Source organism: Ctenocephalides felis, unplaced genomic scaffold (genome assembly GCF_003426905.1).
Source record: "Ctenocephalides felis isolate EL2017-DRISC unplaced genomic scaffold, ASM342690v1 CF-g0.4_SCAFFOLD_03573, whole genome shotgun sequence".
NCBI lineage: Eukaryota > Metazoa > Arthropoda > Insecta > Siphonaptera > Pulicidae > Ctenocephalides > Ctenocephalides felis.
The window spans coordinates 10,703,768-10,721,515 of record NW_020539727.1 but is presented as its reverse complement, the minus strand read 5'-3'; the positions used below and the strand labels follow the sequence as shown (position 1 = coordinate 10,721,515).

Here is a 17,748-nt window from a genome sequence, read left to right as displayed (position 1 = left end):
ACGCCTCAAAGCAGTGAGGGCTTGAATCTTTTTGTTCGAGGATGTACCGTGAAACGTCAGATTTATTATTTAAAGTGGCGGTAAAGAGCAAAATTATTTAAAGTCATCAAATTTACAAAGTTTGTCAATAACATCAATATCTTGTTATAAACACAACATAAACTAATGCAGGACTGCACATTTTTACATCGAAAAAGAAAAAGGTTTGTCTACATTCGTGGTACACACTGCACATACGAGTTCAAACATGAACGAACAATTCCCTTTGATGTGCCGACAAGACAAGTTGCGGAACATTGCTCGCCATGTTTGTTTATGTTCGTTCGTGATCGTTGTGGCGTCCACACTATGCTGTTGCTGTTCGTTCGTTAGGTGTGGCGCACCTTGAGTTGAGGAGCACCTTAAGGGGATGTTGCGCAAAACTACCGTCCAAACGCATCGCCGTTTTCGAAGATTCGAAGCAAAGTACATCAAATGTTTTCAAATATATTATTATAAATATCATACTCTTCTTCTATCTACGTTATAAAAACTGTAACTTCCATCATTTATTCCATCATTCGTATTTTATAGACGTTAAAAACGCATATATTTTTACTTAAAAAATAAACTAGTGGAGTGCATGGCATCGTGCCTCGAGGCAAATTACTGGAACTTCCCGTTCCCATATAATTAAAAATTTTGGTACAAAACCCCCAAAAAAAATACACTAAATGTGTACACATTATTAAAATCTCTATTAAATATCTAACATTTTGATGTGCATAAGTCCAACAAACATTTTTGACTGCTAAATGACATTTTTTTACCGTTTACCGTTACCGTTTTTGGCACTTTTTATCCCGTGTCTTCGAAACGGCTAGACCTGCCTCCGCCAAAAACTAATCAGCACGTCTGGCTTATCAATACGAACTGAATGTTTTTTAAATTATTCAAATCGGTTATTCCATACTGTCGAAAATGTCGAGAACATTTGGTTGAACCATATAAACTTCAAAATTAAAAATCTTGGTACGGAACCCAATAAAGTTGACACAAAATGTGTGCACATTATTAAAATATGTATAAAATTTCTGATAAATTGTTGCCAAAAGGCATTTTTTCAACTTATTTTTATTGAGAGTCCATAACCGCTAGACCTGCCTTCCCAAAAATTTATTCAGTTCTTCATCTTGTCAATTTCATGTTTTTTTGAATTATTGAAATTGGACGCCTCGTTCTCTTAAAAACTGAGTTACCATTTTTCGCACTTTTACCCCGTATCTTTGAAACGGCTAGACCTGCCTTCGCCAAAAACTAATCAGCACGTCTCCTTATCAATACGAATCGAATGTTTTTTGAATTATTCAAATCGGTTGATCAGTGTTTCCGAAATCGTCGACGAAAATTTGTATCTGCACACACACACATACACGCACACACACACACACATATACCCCGACGGGAGAAGCCAAACTCCTACCGTGCGCGTCCCCAGGTGGCGGATAGGGGGTATCCTAACTGATCGTAAGATCGGCGGATTGGGGCGAAATAAAATAGCCCTCGCGGACCAAATATGGCATCGGAGCTGAGGAGTAACAGCCACCGTCCGTGTATCGCGGAAAAAATTAAAAACTCCCTTTTGGTTGGTCACACCATCTGACCTAGGGTCACATACGGAAGCGGATGAGGGGACACTGCTCGAAAGAGATGTGTGGATGATCCATATAGCGCACCGTACGTGGAAACTCCCGGCATCAACGTGCCGCACCCACGGGAGCAAGAGCATGCCAATGAATGAAGAAGGTGCACGGCCGGAGTGGATGTTTCTTTTCCCACTCCAATGGTCACAAACTCTTACAGTAATGGAGGTAGCTGTAGGGGTGATCACCCCTCCACTTCCCAAGGCACCGCGTTCGGAGACGACCTTTTGAAAACCCAAAAAACAAGAGACAGGTGACGTAATTATAGACGTCGAGCACGATGCGGCAAAAGCTTCTAGAGTAAAAGGAGGCAAGAAGGTTCCCGGTAATCTTCACCGTGACAGAGTAAACTCTGCACTATCGACTAGATGTCGTCAAACGCCGATGGAGAGACTTGGCTCCAAAATTGACGAGCTAGCGGAGTATGTGAAAGATAGGAACAATGTTCACAGCAGAATAAAGGAGCTAATTAGGTCGATTGATACAGCATATAGCCTGGCAACCCCCAAAGCTCTCGCAATGACAGTGCAAACTACACAGACCTCTCCCGAAAAAACTATTAAACCGGGTGTAACTCAGACGCCAACTCCTAAGACCCAAGAGCAAAACACAAACAAAAGGTTGCTATCTTCACTTAGTCCCACCTCTGACGCGGAAACACATCCGCCTAAAAAATCGGCTATAGAAAATAACTGGACGAAAGTGGTTCGACGAAGTTTGAAGAAGAAAGGAGCCCGAGATCCGAAAGAAACCTTGGAGGTAACCGAGAAACCGGAAACCGGAAAAATAGAAACAAATTATAGCGCTAAGCACAGAAACAACCATCATAGGACAACTCGGAGAAAACCAAAGCTGTTCTGGTTCAACCAGTTGAAGGGCGAACGTACGCTGACATCCTTAAGGAGATCAAGGAAAAAGTAAACCCGACAGAGACTGGCGTAGACATAAAGTCCATCAAACAGACAAGAAATGAAGGTGTATTACTGGAAATGAGTCCCAAGTCCGAAGATAGTGCAGCCTTTGCAGCTGCGATAAGGGCAGCAACTGAAAACATAGGAACAGTGAAATCACTGACGCCGCTGACGACGATAGAGATTCTTGACCTTGATGGTGTCTCTACCGAAAATGACGTTCGCAAAGCACTCATTCGGGACTTTACGACAAAACTGGAATTACGACGAGTGAACTTGACCAAAGTCACTGAATTGTCCTAGGCTGGTGGTTGGTAGTGTATTTGGATGTATGTTCTGGATCACCAGTACGACCAAGAATTATAATGATAGGCTGGACCCGAGCGGTAAACAGTTGAATAGTTGTTAAAATATTATATTTGTGATGTGGACTCTTCAGAGTCCACTGGTAGTGTGAAAGGCCTTTAGGACGAACAGCGATTGATAGTAATTTGTAAACACACTTCTTACTTTGAATGATATTTTTATTATTCACTATTTTTACAATTAATATTTGTTGATAACCTTTTGGTTATCATATCAGCAAAGACTACATTTTACTGAATACTATGTCTGGCTCCAAGCTTGACTCCAAGCTTCTCTCCAGGTTTGACTGACTGTCTAACTTTTGTCTAACTCTTATATACTAATTTATTGTTTACAACCTATTTACAAAATCCAACAGTAAGCACTTCCGATGTCCGCGTAACCTACATATAACTAGCAACGCGTTTTGTAATTATTAAACAAAATAATGATTCGAATTGTTATTACAGTTCAACCTTCCTCTTCAAAAGTTTTTCGTCCTCGGAAAACTATAAAAATTAAGAAAAAATTTAAAAAAAATGAGTTCCATCTCTTCTTCCTTCGGCCCTTAAAAACTTTTGTCCTCAAAAGTGTCATTACTGTTAGAATATGTTTACAAATAATGTGCTCTGAAAAAAAATCTAATAATAATTTTAGTTTTATCTCTACATTAATAAATCTTTAATAACATACATACAAAAAAATCAGCAGTTGAATGCAAATTAGATGGTAGCTGATTATGTAAAGGCATCACTGAAATTTAAAATGTTATTCCGGTAAAACAAAATATGTTTCGAACAACTTACCATGAATGATGCAAAATAGTTTCTTTCAAACACTTTTATATCAATAGAGTGTAAAAATCATAATATGAAAAATGTCTTTAAAATCTGCAAAAAATATTAACGGCGTAAAGTATCTTGCATTTGATAATTTAAATCATAAATAGTAATTAATGAAAATTTAAATTCACGTTGTATTGATATATTCGAAATTAGCTAGGTAATCAAAATTGAACAAATGTTGCTTTGAAATATGAGAATTTGCCTATGTCAATCAAACAAATGACTTGCTTTGTTACTCATGTGTTTACACCTGGCGAAGTTTTATTTTCTTCCGGTATTTATAATTAAACAATTTTGGTGCTGTTCTGAATATAATAAAATCGGGAATGTTTCTCTTCTGTACATGTGTTTGTGACGATATCAATTTTCTGCTGCTATGGTTTTGCAAATGTGCATATTTCTCCTTTGTGTTCAAATTCATATTCTTACTGTTGAACATATCTGTCATAGTGGCTATATTTTCATTTATAGACAATTTGCGTTGTGAAGGTATTTTTCTTATCATATTAATATTATATTCCCTGATTTCTTGATTATTTTCTTCTATAATTTTATCAATAATTTTTCTTCTTTTAATATTTCTTTTCTTTTTCTTTTTCTTCTTTATTTTAATGGGAATAGTTTTCATATATTCTGGTCCTTCATCATTAAGTATTCTTATTTCTTCTTGTTTATCATTAATTTCTTTCATGTCGTAAACCTCATCTTGGGTTTGTTCCATATCTTGTGCCACATATATGTTCAGATCATTTTCTTCTTCGTATGAATTTGTTCGTATGGTTTGTTCCATATCTTCTGCCTCATATAGATCCTTTGCTTCTTCGTATGAATTTGCAGCGATTGTCGTCAACTCTTCTATTTTGGTGTTGTGAGTCAAACTTTCTTCTTTGTGTTCTTCTTGTTCTTCGGATTCTTCGGATTCTTCAGATTCTTCCTTAGTTGTTATGAATGCCTTGTATGTATCATCATATGTTTTTGTATATTTCAGATCCTTATTACTTTCGTAGTCCATTCTATCGTCATTTCCACCATTGTAGATTCTAAGTTCGTCATCTCTTTTCCTATTTGTAAGTTTTCGACATTGGTTAATGTGGTGTCCCCTTTTCTTGCAGTATCTGCAAGTGACGAATGGGTTGTATTTTTTATCAGATCTGATGTTTAAATATTTTTCTTCCTTTGCAGCAATGTGCATAGCATCTTTCAAATTTTTCGGTTTGGCTGCTTTAACTATAATTTTCAAGTCCAATGGTAAGCCTTTAACAAAAACTGCCAAAGCCAAGTCACAATATGATGGATACGCTATTTCATTTTGTGTAAAATAGCATTCGTTGTTTATTAACGTAAGCAAATTCTCAAGTTTCTCTGCAAACTTCTTAATCGATTCACCATTTTTTCTTGTTGTTGTTGCTAGCTCGTGATGTAACTCAGCGATGGACCTTCTATCTTTAAAACGTTTAATTAGAATAGGTTTGATATTATTCCATAACTGATAATCAGCCCGTCTAATGCAATCAAAAGCTGTTCCACTTAATTTACAAATAACAATTTTTGATATGAATTTGTATGTCTCAAAATCCACGTCATCTAAAATTGAGTCTACAGTACTTAAAAATCTATAAAGGTCATCTGAATTGCCATTGAATTCGGGTATAGTGCTAATTGCTAATTGAATTCTAAATTTATTTATTTCTATACTATTATCTTTACCTTCTCTAGCTTCTTCAAAAATGGGTTCCATCTTGAGATATGATTAAATTTCGATTTGCTTACTTGAATCCGATGAGATAGTTTTGTCCAAGTTAGTCGTAGTCTCGCGTTCGTTCTAAAGTTCTTCGGTAGGCGCCACCATCCCTTAGTTTGTGCTTCGAATGATCGTTCGGTTTGTCGAGTTGTGGCAGCTTTGAACTCGATGTCTCCGTCAGAAAACTCTTCAGCGCTACGAGGGAAAAAACCGCTAAGCCACCATGAATTGTCCTAGGCTGGTGGTTGGTAGTGTATTTGGATGTATGTTCTGGATCACCAGTACGACCAGGAATTATAATGATAGGCTGGACCCGAGCGGTAAACAGTTGAATAGTTGTTAAAATATTATATTTGTGATGTGGACTCTCCAGAGTCCACTGGTAGTGTGAAAGGCCTTTAGGACGAACAGCGATTGATAGTAATTTGTAAACACACTTCTTACTTTGAATGATATTTTTATTATTCACTATTTTTACAATTAATATTTGTTGATAACCTTTTGGTTATCATATCAGCAAAGACTACATTTTACTGAATACTATGTCTGGCTCCAAGCTTGACTCCAAGCTTCTCTCCAGGTTTGACTGACTGTCTAACTTTTGTCTAACTCTTATATACTAATTTATTGTTTACAACCTATTTACAAAATCCAACAGTAAGCACTTCCGATGTCCGCGTAACCTACATATAACTAGCAACGCGTTTTGTAATTATTAAACAAAATAATGATTCGAATTGTTATTACAGTTCATCACATCAAGAGGACAACGAGCGGCCTTCTGTGAGATAGACGAGGCTAATGCAATCAAAGCCCTAAATGAGGCCCGCATAAGAATTGGGTGGGTTAACTGTCGCATTCGCCCAGTTGTTAAAGTGGGCCGCTGCTTTAAATGCCTCGGTTTCGGACACCAAACGCATAAATGCGGGGGACCAGACAGAAGCAAGTGTTGCTACAAATGCGGCGGGGAAAATCACAATCTGTAGATTGCGCGGAAAAGCCAAAATGCTTTCTATGTACAGTAGACAAAGAAGATCGAAACAGCGGGAGCCATGTCGCCGGATCCGGTACCTGTAAAGCATTCCGTGTAGCACTTGCCGAAGCCACGAGAGAACAGAAATGACGCGATTTCTACAAGGTAATCTGAACAGATGTGCCTTGGCGCAGAATCTACTGCGCCAACGTATCTTTGAATATAAGATCGATATCTGCCTTATCTGCGAGCAATATATGAATATTCAGAATAAATCACAAACTCAAAGAAGATCACCGTCAATGACAACGGAAGCGGCGAGGGTTTCGTCTGGATCAAGACTCCCACGACCTTCTGTGTAAGCGTCTACCTCTCATCAAATGAAGGGATCAGCGTATTTCGCCAGAAAATGGCAAGCATAGAAGACACTCTCGGCAAATTTGACGGAGAAGTCATTGTAGCTGGTGATTTCAACGCGAAATCGGCAGAATGGGGCGCCGAATACTCGGACACTAGAGGAAATGACGTGGCAGACTTTGCTGCAAGATTAGACCTTACTGTGTTAAATACTGGGAGTATTACAACCTTTAGAAGACCGGGGTATCAGGAATCTATTCTCGACATTACGTTTGCCACTCCAAGGACGGCGAACATGATTGGAGACTGGACTGTATCTGAAGAGTATAGTGGCAGTGATCATCAACATGTGACATTTAGTATTGGATCCGGTCCGACTCGACCAAGCAACTTTTGCAAACGAAGGTGAAGTGCCAAGAAGCTTGACCAGGAAGCGTTGCGAGCAGCCCTCGAGCAAAACGCATCTACTCTTCAAGCTGATCCAAAACTAAGTACCCGCAGAGAAACGGAAGAAACGGTTCTTAAAACTATGAACGCTATTGTCACCTCATGTAACGCCTCTATGCCACGACCAAAAAATCAGGGTGTGCAAAGTCCAGCATATTGGTGGTCATCAGAGATAGCAGAACTACGGAAAAGATGCCACGCATTACGTCGCCGCGCCATAAGAGCTGCAAAACGCTCCCCCTACCAAGATTTGTATACAAACGAGTACAAACAGGCAAAAAGAGCCTAAATAAAGCCATAAAATCAGCTAAAGCCGGATTGTGGAAGGAAATCTGCAATGACCTTGACAAAGATCTCTGGGGCAAAGCCTATCAAATCGTTACAAAACGACTTGGTAGAGCTTTACCAGAAGCACCGAAATCTCCTGCTCTGATGAATTCTATCGTAGCGGAACTATTCCCTAAACATCTGCCACGGAAAAGGAGACAATACGTGGAAAACAGTGAAACTACGCCCTTCACTGCCAAGGAACTCCAAGATGCGACGAAAATCATAAAAACTGGCAAAGCACCAGGCCCTGATGGCATCCCAGCCTCAGTGATCAAGATTGTAGCCTTGGAATTTCCGTATATTCTTCTGAACGCCTACAATGCTTGTCTGGCACCTTTCCTACGGTCTGGAAGCGGCAAAGATTGGTCCTAATAGACAAAAGTAAGGAAACCCCTGTAACGCCATCGTCGTTTCGACCACTCTGCATGTTAGACATCGCCGACAAACTGCTTGAGAAACTTATTCAATGCAGACTGCGCAACGACATTGAATGCGCCAGAGGTTTTGCTAAGAACCAACACGGATTTCAAAAAGGACGATCGACGATCGGCGCGATTCGGAAGGTAACGGAAACATCAAGAGTAGCATGGCGTGGTAGTCTTAAAGCTCGTAAAGTGTGTCTCCTTCTCACATTCGACGTTAAAAACGCGTTTAACAGTGCGAATTGGGAGAATATTTTACACGCCCTAGAGCATAATTTTGACGTAAAGCCAGAAAATCTAGGACTAATAGACGACTACCTCGATGGGAGAAAGTTGATAGTGGAAACGACGGAAGGTCATCAAGAACACGAGATTACAGCTGGGGTACCTCAAGGCTCAATCTTAGGAGCCGATTTGTGGAACGCTGTCTACGACGAGCTCCTGGAGATTCCCTTGCCGAAGCAGGTGGAACTCACGGGCTTTGCGGACGACGTCGCAGCCACAATCGTAGTGGACAGCATTGAGGAGGCTGAACTACTCGTTCGAGAGACTGTCGACACCATAGAGACCTGGCTTGAGAAACACCACCTAAAACTCGCCAAACAATAAAACGGAGATGGTTGTCTTGACCCGACAAAAATGGTTTCCAAAACCGTTCACCGTAGACATAGAAGAGACAACTTTGACGTCGACAAGGGCCTTGCGTTACGTGGGAGTAATGATAGATGAGAAGCTATCCTTCCGTGAGCATCTCGATAGTGCATGCATAAAAGCTAGCAAGACGGTATCCAACTTGTCAAGGATTATAGCTAACTGCATGGGACCACAAACCCGAAAACGACGAGTCCTGCTTGAGGTAGTCCATTCTGTACTACTTTACGGAGCAGAGATATGGGCGGATATCCTCAAGCAAAAGACTTATCGGCGCAAAATAGCGGCAGTGCAAAGACGAGGAGCTCTGAGAGCACGGCCTCAGAAGCAGCCGTGCTGGTAATAGCAGGAGCCAAACCGATTGACTTGCTAGCTTTCGAGAGAGTGAAACTCTACGACGCTAAATTAGGTGGCGACGATTCCAGAGAAACAAGGTCGAGAATTAAAAATGAAACCGTACAAGAGTGGCAAAATCGGTGGACGTCAGGACAGACGGGCAGATGGTCGGCGCGTCTGATTCCGGACATTAGCGTCTGGCTCTCTCGACAATACGGGGACACAGATTTTTTTCTAACCCAGCTACTGACAGGACATGGACAGTTTAATGCCTATCTTTTTAAGATGGGATTGCATAGCACGCCAATGTGCAAATACTGTCCAGATAAAATAGACGACACTGAGCACACGTTCTTTGAATGTGCTAGGTGGAAGGATTATCGAAACAACGCACATTATAGGCACCAGGCTTACCCCCTCAAGTCTTGTGACCTACATGATGAAACAAGAAGAAAACTGGTCAGCTGTAGCAGCTTATGCATAGCATCTTTTGAAGGCTACAACCGGAGAAAGGGACCAGTAGTCGTAAACAGGCGTCGCAAGGCGCAGCACGGACTGGATTGATGTAATGCTAACGCGGTTCCAATCCAGTCCTCCCCGTACTATCTGCGGGGAGAGGGGAGAGGAGTGTTTTTTTTAGTGGGTAAAAATCTCCACACGGCCGTCCATCTTTGTCTGCTGTAGGATGGACAGCGGAGTATCAACGATGGCGGTGTCTTATGAAGATTTTTTTTTCGCACCTCTAAAAAAAAAAACACATACACGCACACACACACACATGCATCCATTTTTTCTAAGGTATGCCAAAATATTCAGAAACCTTTGAAACGTAAAGATATATAAAAATTTTCGTTTTCGATTTTTTTGCGATTACTATAACTTGCCCTACGGGAAGTTAATAAAAAGTAATATACAGTATTTATAAATAGAATTAAAAAGTAAATAATATTGTTTTTTTCATGTAGGCATTCGATTTATGGTCGCAATATGTTTGAGCTTGTAAAGACCTTATTTGCTGGCTATTAAGAAATATTTTTTTGCACTTTTTGAGATAATAAAAGAAAATTTAATAATAATAATATATATAGTGAGCTAACAAAAAAAAATGATGTAGACTGGACATCATTAGCCGGGAGATGTGAAATTAAACATTATAAAATGTTGCCAATGTTATAAACATTTACATTTACTTTACTTTATTTAAGTTTTCGCTTACATGTTGTTATTATTATTATTTTAAAAGCAATTAACCGAGTTAAGTAATACATGTTTTCCTTATATACATTTTTTAATTAGTAAGTGAATACAAGTAGCATGTATTTTCACTTTAAATGTTTATTAATAAACTTTAGTACAGTAAGTTTTATTATTTAAAAAAAAAAAACGATATAGGATAAATCATATGCTCTTCTTTAATCTATGGGGTAAATAATGAGTCCATAGGTAAGGAAATGAAGCCCTAGGGGTCCACGACACAAAAAGTTGGGACACTAGTCAAAACTAAATAGTAACTAGTTAATATTTTGTGCCTTAATAAGTTTAGCTTAGGCTAAAATAATTGTATTATATGTAATATTTTAGAATTTTATTCGCATATAAAATATAAATATGAATATGAAATAATTATAAATATTATATATATTATTATTATGTATACACAATAAAATATATATTACTACTTTGGCAATTTGGATTTATTTCTGTTCGCCTTTAATGTTTTCACTTGATTTACTTGTGAGGCAAATCTTAATGAATTTATAGACTCCGAATAATTGGCAGATAGAGGATTTACATTCACAAACATCAATGTTTTTGAATTGCCACCCAGTGACGGCATGAGCAAGTATGTCAATTTTGAACTTCTATATGGTATATGTGACTGTTTTTGTTGCAGCGATAATATGACCTGAAAAAACAAATAGTTTTGAGTAGTAATGAAATTATGATTTATAATTAAATATAGTTAATATATATTACATATTGAAGCAAGTAAATTAAATTTGCAATATATAAAAAAATAAAGACTACTAGTTGATTCAGTAACACTTTCAAACTAATACTCAATATATAACTTCATTATAATTTAATCTCTTAAGCATATGTATTCCAAATGCAATAGTTTAATAATAATTACTAATAATTGATAATTTCTTAATTGGTTATTACCTTTCCAAGTTGTGCTAAAGATTTATTAATGTTCTTGGTCTCATCCATTCTTACTGAAGTCTTTGGACTCTCTGATCCTGCCAAATCAACCAAATTAAGAACACCAGTGAAACTTTCACCGGTAGCTGGATCTGATGAAGATATAATGATCTTTGAAACAGAATGAGATCTAGAAGATCTTTCATTGGATTCTGTCTGAGCAGTTGCTCTATTCTGTTGAGCCCTTCTTAAAAGGTCTTTCAATTCATTTTGGCTTTCAACAATAATCTCAGTCAAATTTGTAACATAAACAATATTTTTTTCTAGAGAACTAGCAAGACGTATATCCAGATCTCTGTTGGACAGATCGAGTAGGTCATGTATTTGCTCGTTGTAGATCTCTAAAAATGATGAGCTAATTTGAAAAGACCATCCTACACATTTCAGATCAGAAACTTTTTTAAATATAAATTCGATACATCTTGGAATTAAACCCATATTGTGTTCAGAACCCTCCATAGTGTATGTTTTACCTGTAAATATAAAATAGTAAATTTCATTGCATTTATAATATTATATACTATATTGATATTTGAATTTTATCTAAGTTAAAAGCTATACAATGATTATATTATCTGATGGTACAAGTAAGTGCAATTTTTACTTTTGACCATCATTTCTTAACTGTCTGTTTCCATTGAAAACATCTGTAATTCATTTTAAATGATTCATAGAAAATAATGATCTGGTGAATCAATCATAGCATTGATTTCTTTAATAAACATATTGGCAAAAAATATTTAGTCAACAAAAGTCTTGTGAAGATTAAAAACCTGTTGTTCATATATTTTTTATGAGAAGTTTTTTTATAAAAAGACTACACAATATACTAAATGTATCATCATCTAGCAGTTCATACCAAGCAAAAAAAAATTGATAGTGGAATTCTTAAAAGTCGCTATTAAATACTGCTTCAAAAAAAGTTGTTTATTTTTAATATTTATTGTTAATTAAGAAAACAAATCAATTATAGGTTTCAAGATGTTTATATTTATATTTATTTATTTATTTAAATATTGTATGAAAGATTAAGTTAATAAATTATAGTACATGATATTGTGCTACACAATGAGCGTTATTCCTGCATGGTAATTTTTTTAATTAAGTTGTGAATACAATTCGTAATTTTTTTGCAGATTTATGGTTGTTTGCAAATTTATGGTTTATCATTTAGTATATTTATATTCACAAAATTAATATAATATATATACTAATTAAATTTTTAAATTAAATTATTTTAAAATTATTGAATTATTTATTAAATTTTAAATTAAATTAAATTAATTAATTATATATATATATATATATATATATATATATATATATATTTATATATCATATATAAAATTCTTCTGTATGGGTGTATGATTTGATACTTCTCCTAAATGGTTATTCTAATGGATTTTGATAATTCTTTTTAGAGTTTGTCAAAGAAAATTTTTAAGATTTAATGAACGTTAAATCTATAGTAATATTGTAGAAATAAATGGCAAAAATTACAAAAAAACACTTATCATTGTTTGACATTGAAAACATTTGAGTTGGCATTTGCTAGAAATGTCAACTAACTTGAAATTTGAATTTAGCTAAAATTATGAGCTTATATAATATTAGAATGTAATATACAAGAAAAATGTAATGTCTACATTATAATTGCCGAAAACAGCTGAGATGTAGCAGAAATTAAAATAATATAAGATACAGTCAACAGTATATATGTTTGGCAGATAAATTATATAATTTAATGCCGCATTTTGGTTTACTTTACTAAATTATTTAAAATACACAAAAATATTTCTACTTATTAAAAAAATTATTTAGAATTTTGCTTCATGTGTCAAAAATTCATTTGTTGGCATTGTACATGGAATATTTAGCAAGTTTTACAAATTAATTCGCCTAAGATTTGAACATAAACAATAATTATTATTAAATTATTAGTAAAAAATGTAAAAATTATAGAATAAATTATTGAAGTAATTATGTTGTGTGGTAGAATTAAGTGGGATATTGTTCTTTTACCGCAAATACTTTGATATTTTTTCCTGAATTTCTTATACTGCTTATGCTAAGACCATAAATGAATCACAAAGGCAGAATATCAAATAGAATATTAAAAAGTATAGTAGAGATTTGAATTGTAGACGTTGATACAGGACAATGTCTGTCTGGTCAACTAGTATATATATATATGTATATATATATATATATATATATTTGAAATATGTGAGTTTGGTGTTGATATATATTTTGATGAGTTATTTAGAATCGGGCAATAATTTCTTTACTTGGTGTTATTGCCCGATTCTAAATAACTCATCAAAATATATATATATATATATATATATATATATATATAATGATACTTACCACTACCAGTCTGTCCATATGCAAAAATGCAGACATTGTAGCCATCTAAAACAGACTGCACAAGTCCCTCAACTTCTTCAAAGACATTCTCCTGTGAGGCACACGGAGCAAAAACTTTATCAAATGCAAAATTGTGTTTTGTTGGCGTAGCTGCTCCATTGAAGGAACTTGTATGCTCGCAACTCTTGGCTACATTTAAAGAACAATCATCGGAAAAGCTCCAGTCACATAGTTCTTCATCTCTCTCGACAGGAAGAGGTGGCCTGATTCTGCAGAATACCCTAATATTGCCTTTCAAGTCCAAAATTTGGTTATTTAAATTTTTCCTTTGTACATGAGCTAATTGCAGTAAGATTTCATATTCTTTCACAGAAGTCTCGAGAGAAATCACTTTGGCATTAAGGGTTCCAACTTTAATTTCTAAGTCTTTATTTTCATTTGTTAAATGTTTTACATTGTCTAGGTATTCTAAGTTTTTACTTTCAGTTTCTTTCAGCAATTGACAAGTATCTGAATATTTTTGAGAAAGTATTGAAATTTGAATTTCAAGATTATTATATTTTGATGTAACCTCAGAGGAAGTCGTCTGCAACTGTTTATGCTCCTGAATCAGTTTATCATGTGCTGAGGTTATTCCCTCTAATTGTGATTTTAAATTTACAATATCATGCTTAATGGTTAAATTTTCTTTTTCCAAAGTAATTATCTTATTCTCATTAACCGAATGTTTTTCTTTTAAAGCATTATGTTTGCCTAAAAGATCATTATATCTAGCTTTAAAATCATATGGAGGTATCTTTACTTTAGCTTGCTTTGGAGCAGAAGATGATGGATTTGGTGCTAGCTCCGAAGATGCAGCTCTTTTTGATGGCAATGACGGCTTAACCACTGGTGTTGGCTTTTTGAAAGGAACGTTTTCTTTTGATGCCGATTTTAATGAAGAAAATGATTTACTTCTTCTCATTAAATTACGATTAGGCAAAATACGTCTGGCGCTAGTACTAGTAAGATTCTGAAAAAATCACAGCATTTTAAGAATATACATTAAATACCACAGTCATAGTGCTGATACATATTTAATAAGAAGACATGCAAATTTTCAACATGGGACTACTGTTTAGTTTTCACAGTTAGTTTAGTTAGTAAAAAGCAAATGACTTTCATCATATTGGTTGCTAAAATCATTATCGATAACACTTGCATTCATTGCAAGAATTCAATGTAAATAGAATGAGATATAAAATCTCTGTAAACTAAGATTCACTAGTAAGGGTATCTATATTTTTGTTATGATGCATTATCTCAAAAGAATTTATATTACAAAATAATATACTATGATGCTTACAGTTGCCTGTCTAGTAAGAGTTGGTACTGCATTTTTCGTATTTGAATTGGATGTTGTACTTGTGAAAGCACTGTAAGATTTAGGTTGGACAAGTACCCTTTTAGAAGCTGGAGTTACTTTGGGTATTCTGCTATCACTCATTTTTAATATATAATTTAATAAAATATTAAAGTTAAATACCACTATTATGTAAACAGCTTAAAATATTAATAGAATAACAATAGTAAATTAGAAAATTAATTAAAATCTGTACAAATTAAAACCTTTAAAATCTTTAGTGAAGACGTAAAACAGTAATAAAAAAAAAACTTTATATCTCCTGTCAAGCAAGAAACGAAATAACGATTCTTTTGATGTGGCTCAACCGCCATCGCCAACGTTGTTCAAGAGTAGTAGCATAGATAATGAAGTTTCAGTAAAGCGGGATACGACAACTCATATCTCCCATCGGCCTCTTAATGCACAATTTGTGCTGGAAAATAAAATTCATTAACTTGACTCAGCAATATATAATGCTGCAGAAAAATATGTACTTGGTTTCAGTTATTTAAAATTTTTATAAGCTTTAAATTATTTGTAAATTTTGAAATAATTTGATTTCTGAAGATTTTGAAAAAATAGACTTTTTGAAAAATTTTGATTTTTTTAAATGTTTTTTGAATGATTGAAATTGAGAATATAGATCAAATGTTCGTAAGAATATAGATCAAATGTTTTTAAATCATCCAAATCGGTTGACTGTGATTCTCGAAATCGTCGAAAAATTGTATCCTCAAATACAGACACACACATGCAAATATGCATGCATACACACACACAGAATTCCGATTCTTTTAATGCACGCCAAAATGTTCAAAAAGTTTTGAAGCGTAGGGATATATAAAGATTTTTATTATTGTTTTTTGCGATTACTATAACTTACCTTACGATAAGTGCATAGATAAAAGAAGAGTTCCGAGCGTGACTGCAGCGCCGTAATAAATATGAACTAATTGGGGCTATCCGCTATCAGTGTGTGGTTTTCATGGGTTTTACATGTTTGTTAAAGAAAAAAGATATTAAATAATTGTTATAAATAATAATAAACAAGATACAGTAATAATGTGAACGCTTAATGTTTATTGAAATTTATAAATTTACTTCAACGTACTTAAACACAGTTAAGTATAATGATTAATTAAATAAAGAAATGCAGTAAATAATTTTAAGGTTAAGTGCCTCAAAGCTTATGTCATAATCTCGGAATAGTTCTTAATAAAAACAATATAATAATGATAAATAGTATTTTATCAATAGAATAAGTAAATAATAAATTAATTTACTCATTTTTTGGTCAAACTAAAGACTTAGACACTATTATAAAGACATAATTTAGACATTATTATAAAGACAAGACCAAGTTGACAAGTAGGTAGGACTCAATACCTCGACCGATTCACTGCAAATGCGATCATAGGGCTTGGGAACCGACGGTGATCCATCAACACTACAAATATATATTTCGCATTATTTCAGCATTGTATTAATTAAACTGTTTGCAAAATAAAGATTTTTTCGCTATGTGATAACTTTTATTTTGTCTTTTAATCATGAAATTACAATTATTATATAATAAAATGTAATTAAATATAGATAATAGTTATACATAATCAATATAAAATATATAAATATGTATTTTTCATTATTTCAGGCTTGTATTAATTACATTGTTTTACAAAACATTTTTTAGTAAGCATTAAATTTGATAATACAACAATTTATTGACTTATAATTTTTCTTTTTCTAAATATAACAATTTTACAACTATTATAATACTCCAAATTGTATTTTTATAACAATAAGGTTATGATACTTACTTTATTATTCTTTATTATTCTTTATTATTCTTTCCACTTAGCTGTAGAAAATGTATAGAATTTGCAGTCACTTTTTCTGCTGGTATTTCTACAACCCACTACACAACAGACATGGTGGTTCATTTTTAAATTCTTATTTAAATTTGAAATAAATAAATATTTTATGTGTTTTGTTTAAAATTTTGTTTATAATAGCCCCCTTTTAGTGCTCCAAGTTAGCCACTACGAACGCTTCGGTCGATTTGACTTCCCCTTCCATGCCTTCGCACATAGCCATTCATAAATTCATATTTATATATAAGTTCATATACATATTCAAAAAATGTTTTGATTATTAACTTCCCGTAGGGTAGTTATAGTAATGGGCCGAAAATCGAAAATAAAAATGTTTGCATATCTTCACGTTTTGAAAGTTTCTGAACATTTTGGCATTCCTCATAAAAAATGGATTGTGGTGTGTTTTGTATGTCCGCATTTTTTCGTCTACGTTTTCGGGCGTACGGCGCAACAAATTTGAATGGTTAAAAAACATTCGATTCCTATTGATAGGGAGATGAGCTGATTAGTTTTTGGCAAAAGCAGGTCCGACCGTGCCGGAGATACGGAACAAAAAGTGCCAAAAAATACAAATTAATCTTAATTTTATTCTTCAATTCATATTAAATATATATATATATATATATATATTATATATATATGCTTGCATATGTATGTTTGTGTATGTGTATGCATAAATACATTTATTGTTTTGCGTATATATACATATATATATATATATATATAATAATATATATTTTATGTTATAATTGTTTATATAATAACTTGCTTCATAACTATTTTAGTTTTCAGTTAATATCTATACTTTTTCTTAATGAATTTTCTTTATCACATATTTTTTACATTGTTCTATCATGTTTTTATTTTGTTCTATA

At 34.2% G+C, this 17,748-nt stretch overlaps 1 protein-coding gene across 1 annotated transcript; it reads right to left on the bottom strand.

Annotated features, from left to right (window-relative positions):
• Positions 1 to 10,715: 10,715 nt before the first annotated feature.
• LOC113389494 (protein claret segregational-like) lies at positions 10,716 to 15,283 on the bottom strand. The gene is made up of 4 exons (XM_026626522.1): positions 14,961 to 15,283; positions 13,616 to 14,627; positions 11,207 to 11,718; positions 10,716 to 10,946 (listed from the first exon to the last, which is right to left on the bottom strand). Exons 1-4 carry the CDS (start codon positions 15,099 to 15,101, stop codon positions 10,716 to 10,718), a joined length of 1,896 nt encoding a protein of 631 aa, XP_026482307.1. The 5' UTR covers positions 15,102 to 15,283.
• Between the last annotated feature and the right edge of the window lie 2,465 nt (positions 15,284 to 17,748).

What these genes read in the sequence shown, in the direction of transcription:
- LOC113389494 (XM_026626522.1), bottom strand. Translation starts at nt 15,101, where the DNA reads ATGAGTGATAGCAGAATACCCAAAGTAACTCCAGCTTCTAAAAGGGTA. An exon ending in CTCTTACTAGACAGGCAACT is followed by an intron (nt 14,628 to 14,960) that starts GTAAGCATCATA and finishes TGATTTTTTCAG; the next exon opens with AATCTTACTAGTACTAGCGC. An exon ending in ATATGGACAGACTGGTAGTG is followed by an intron (nt 11,719 to 13,615) that starts GTAAGTATCATT and finishes TTATATTTACAG; the next exon opens with GTAAAACATACACTATGGAG.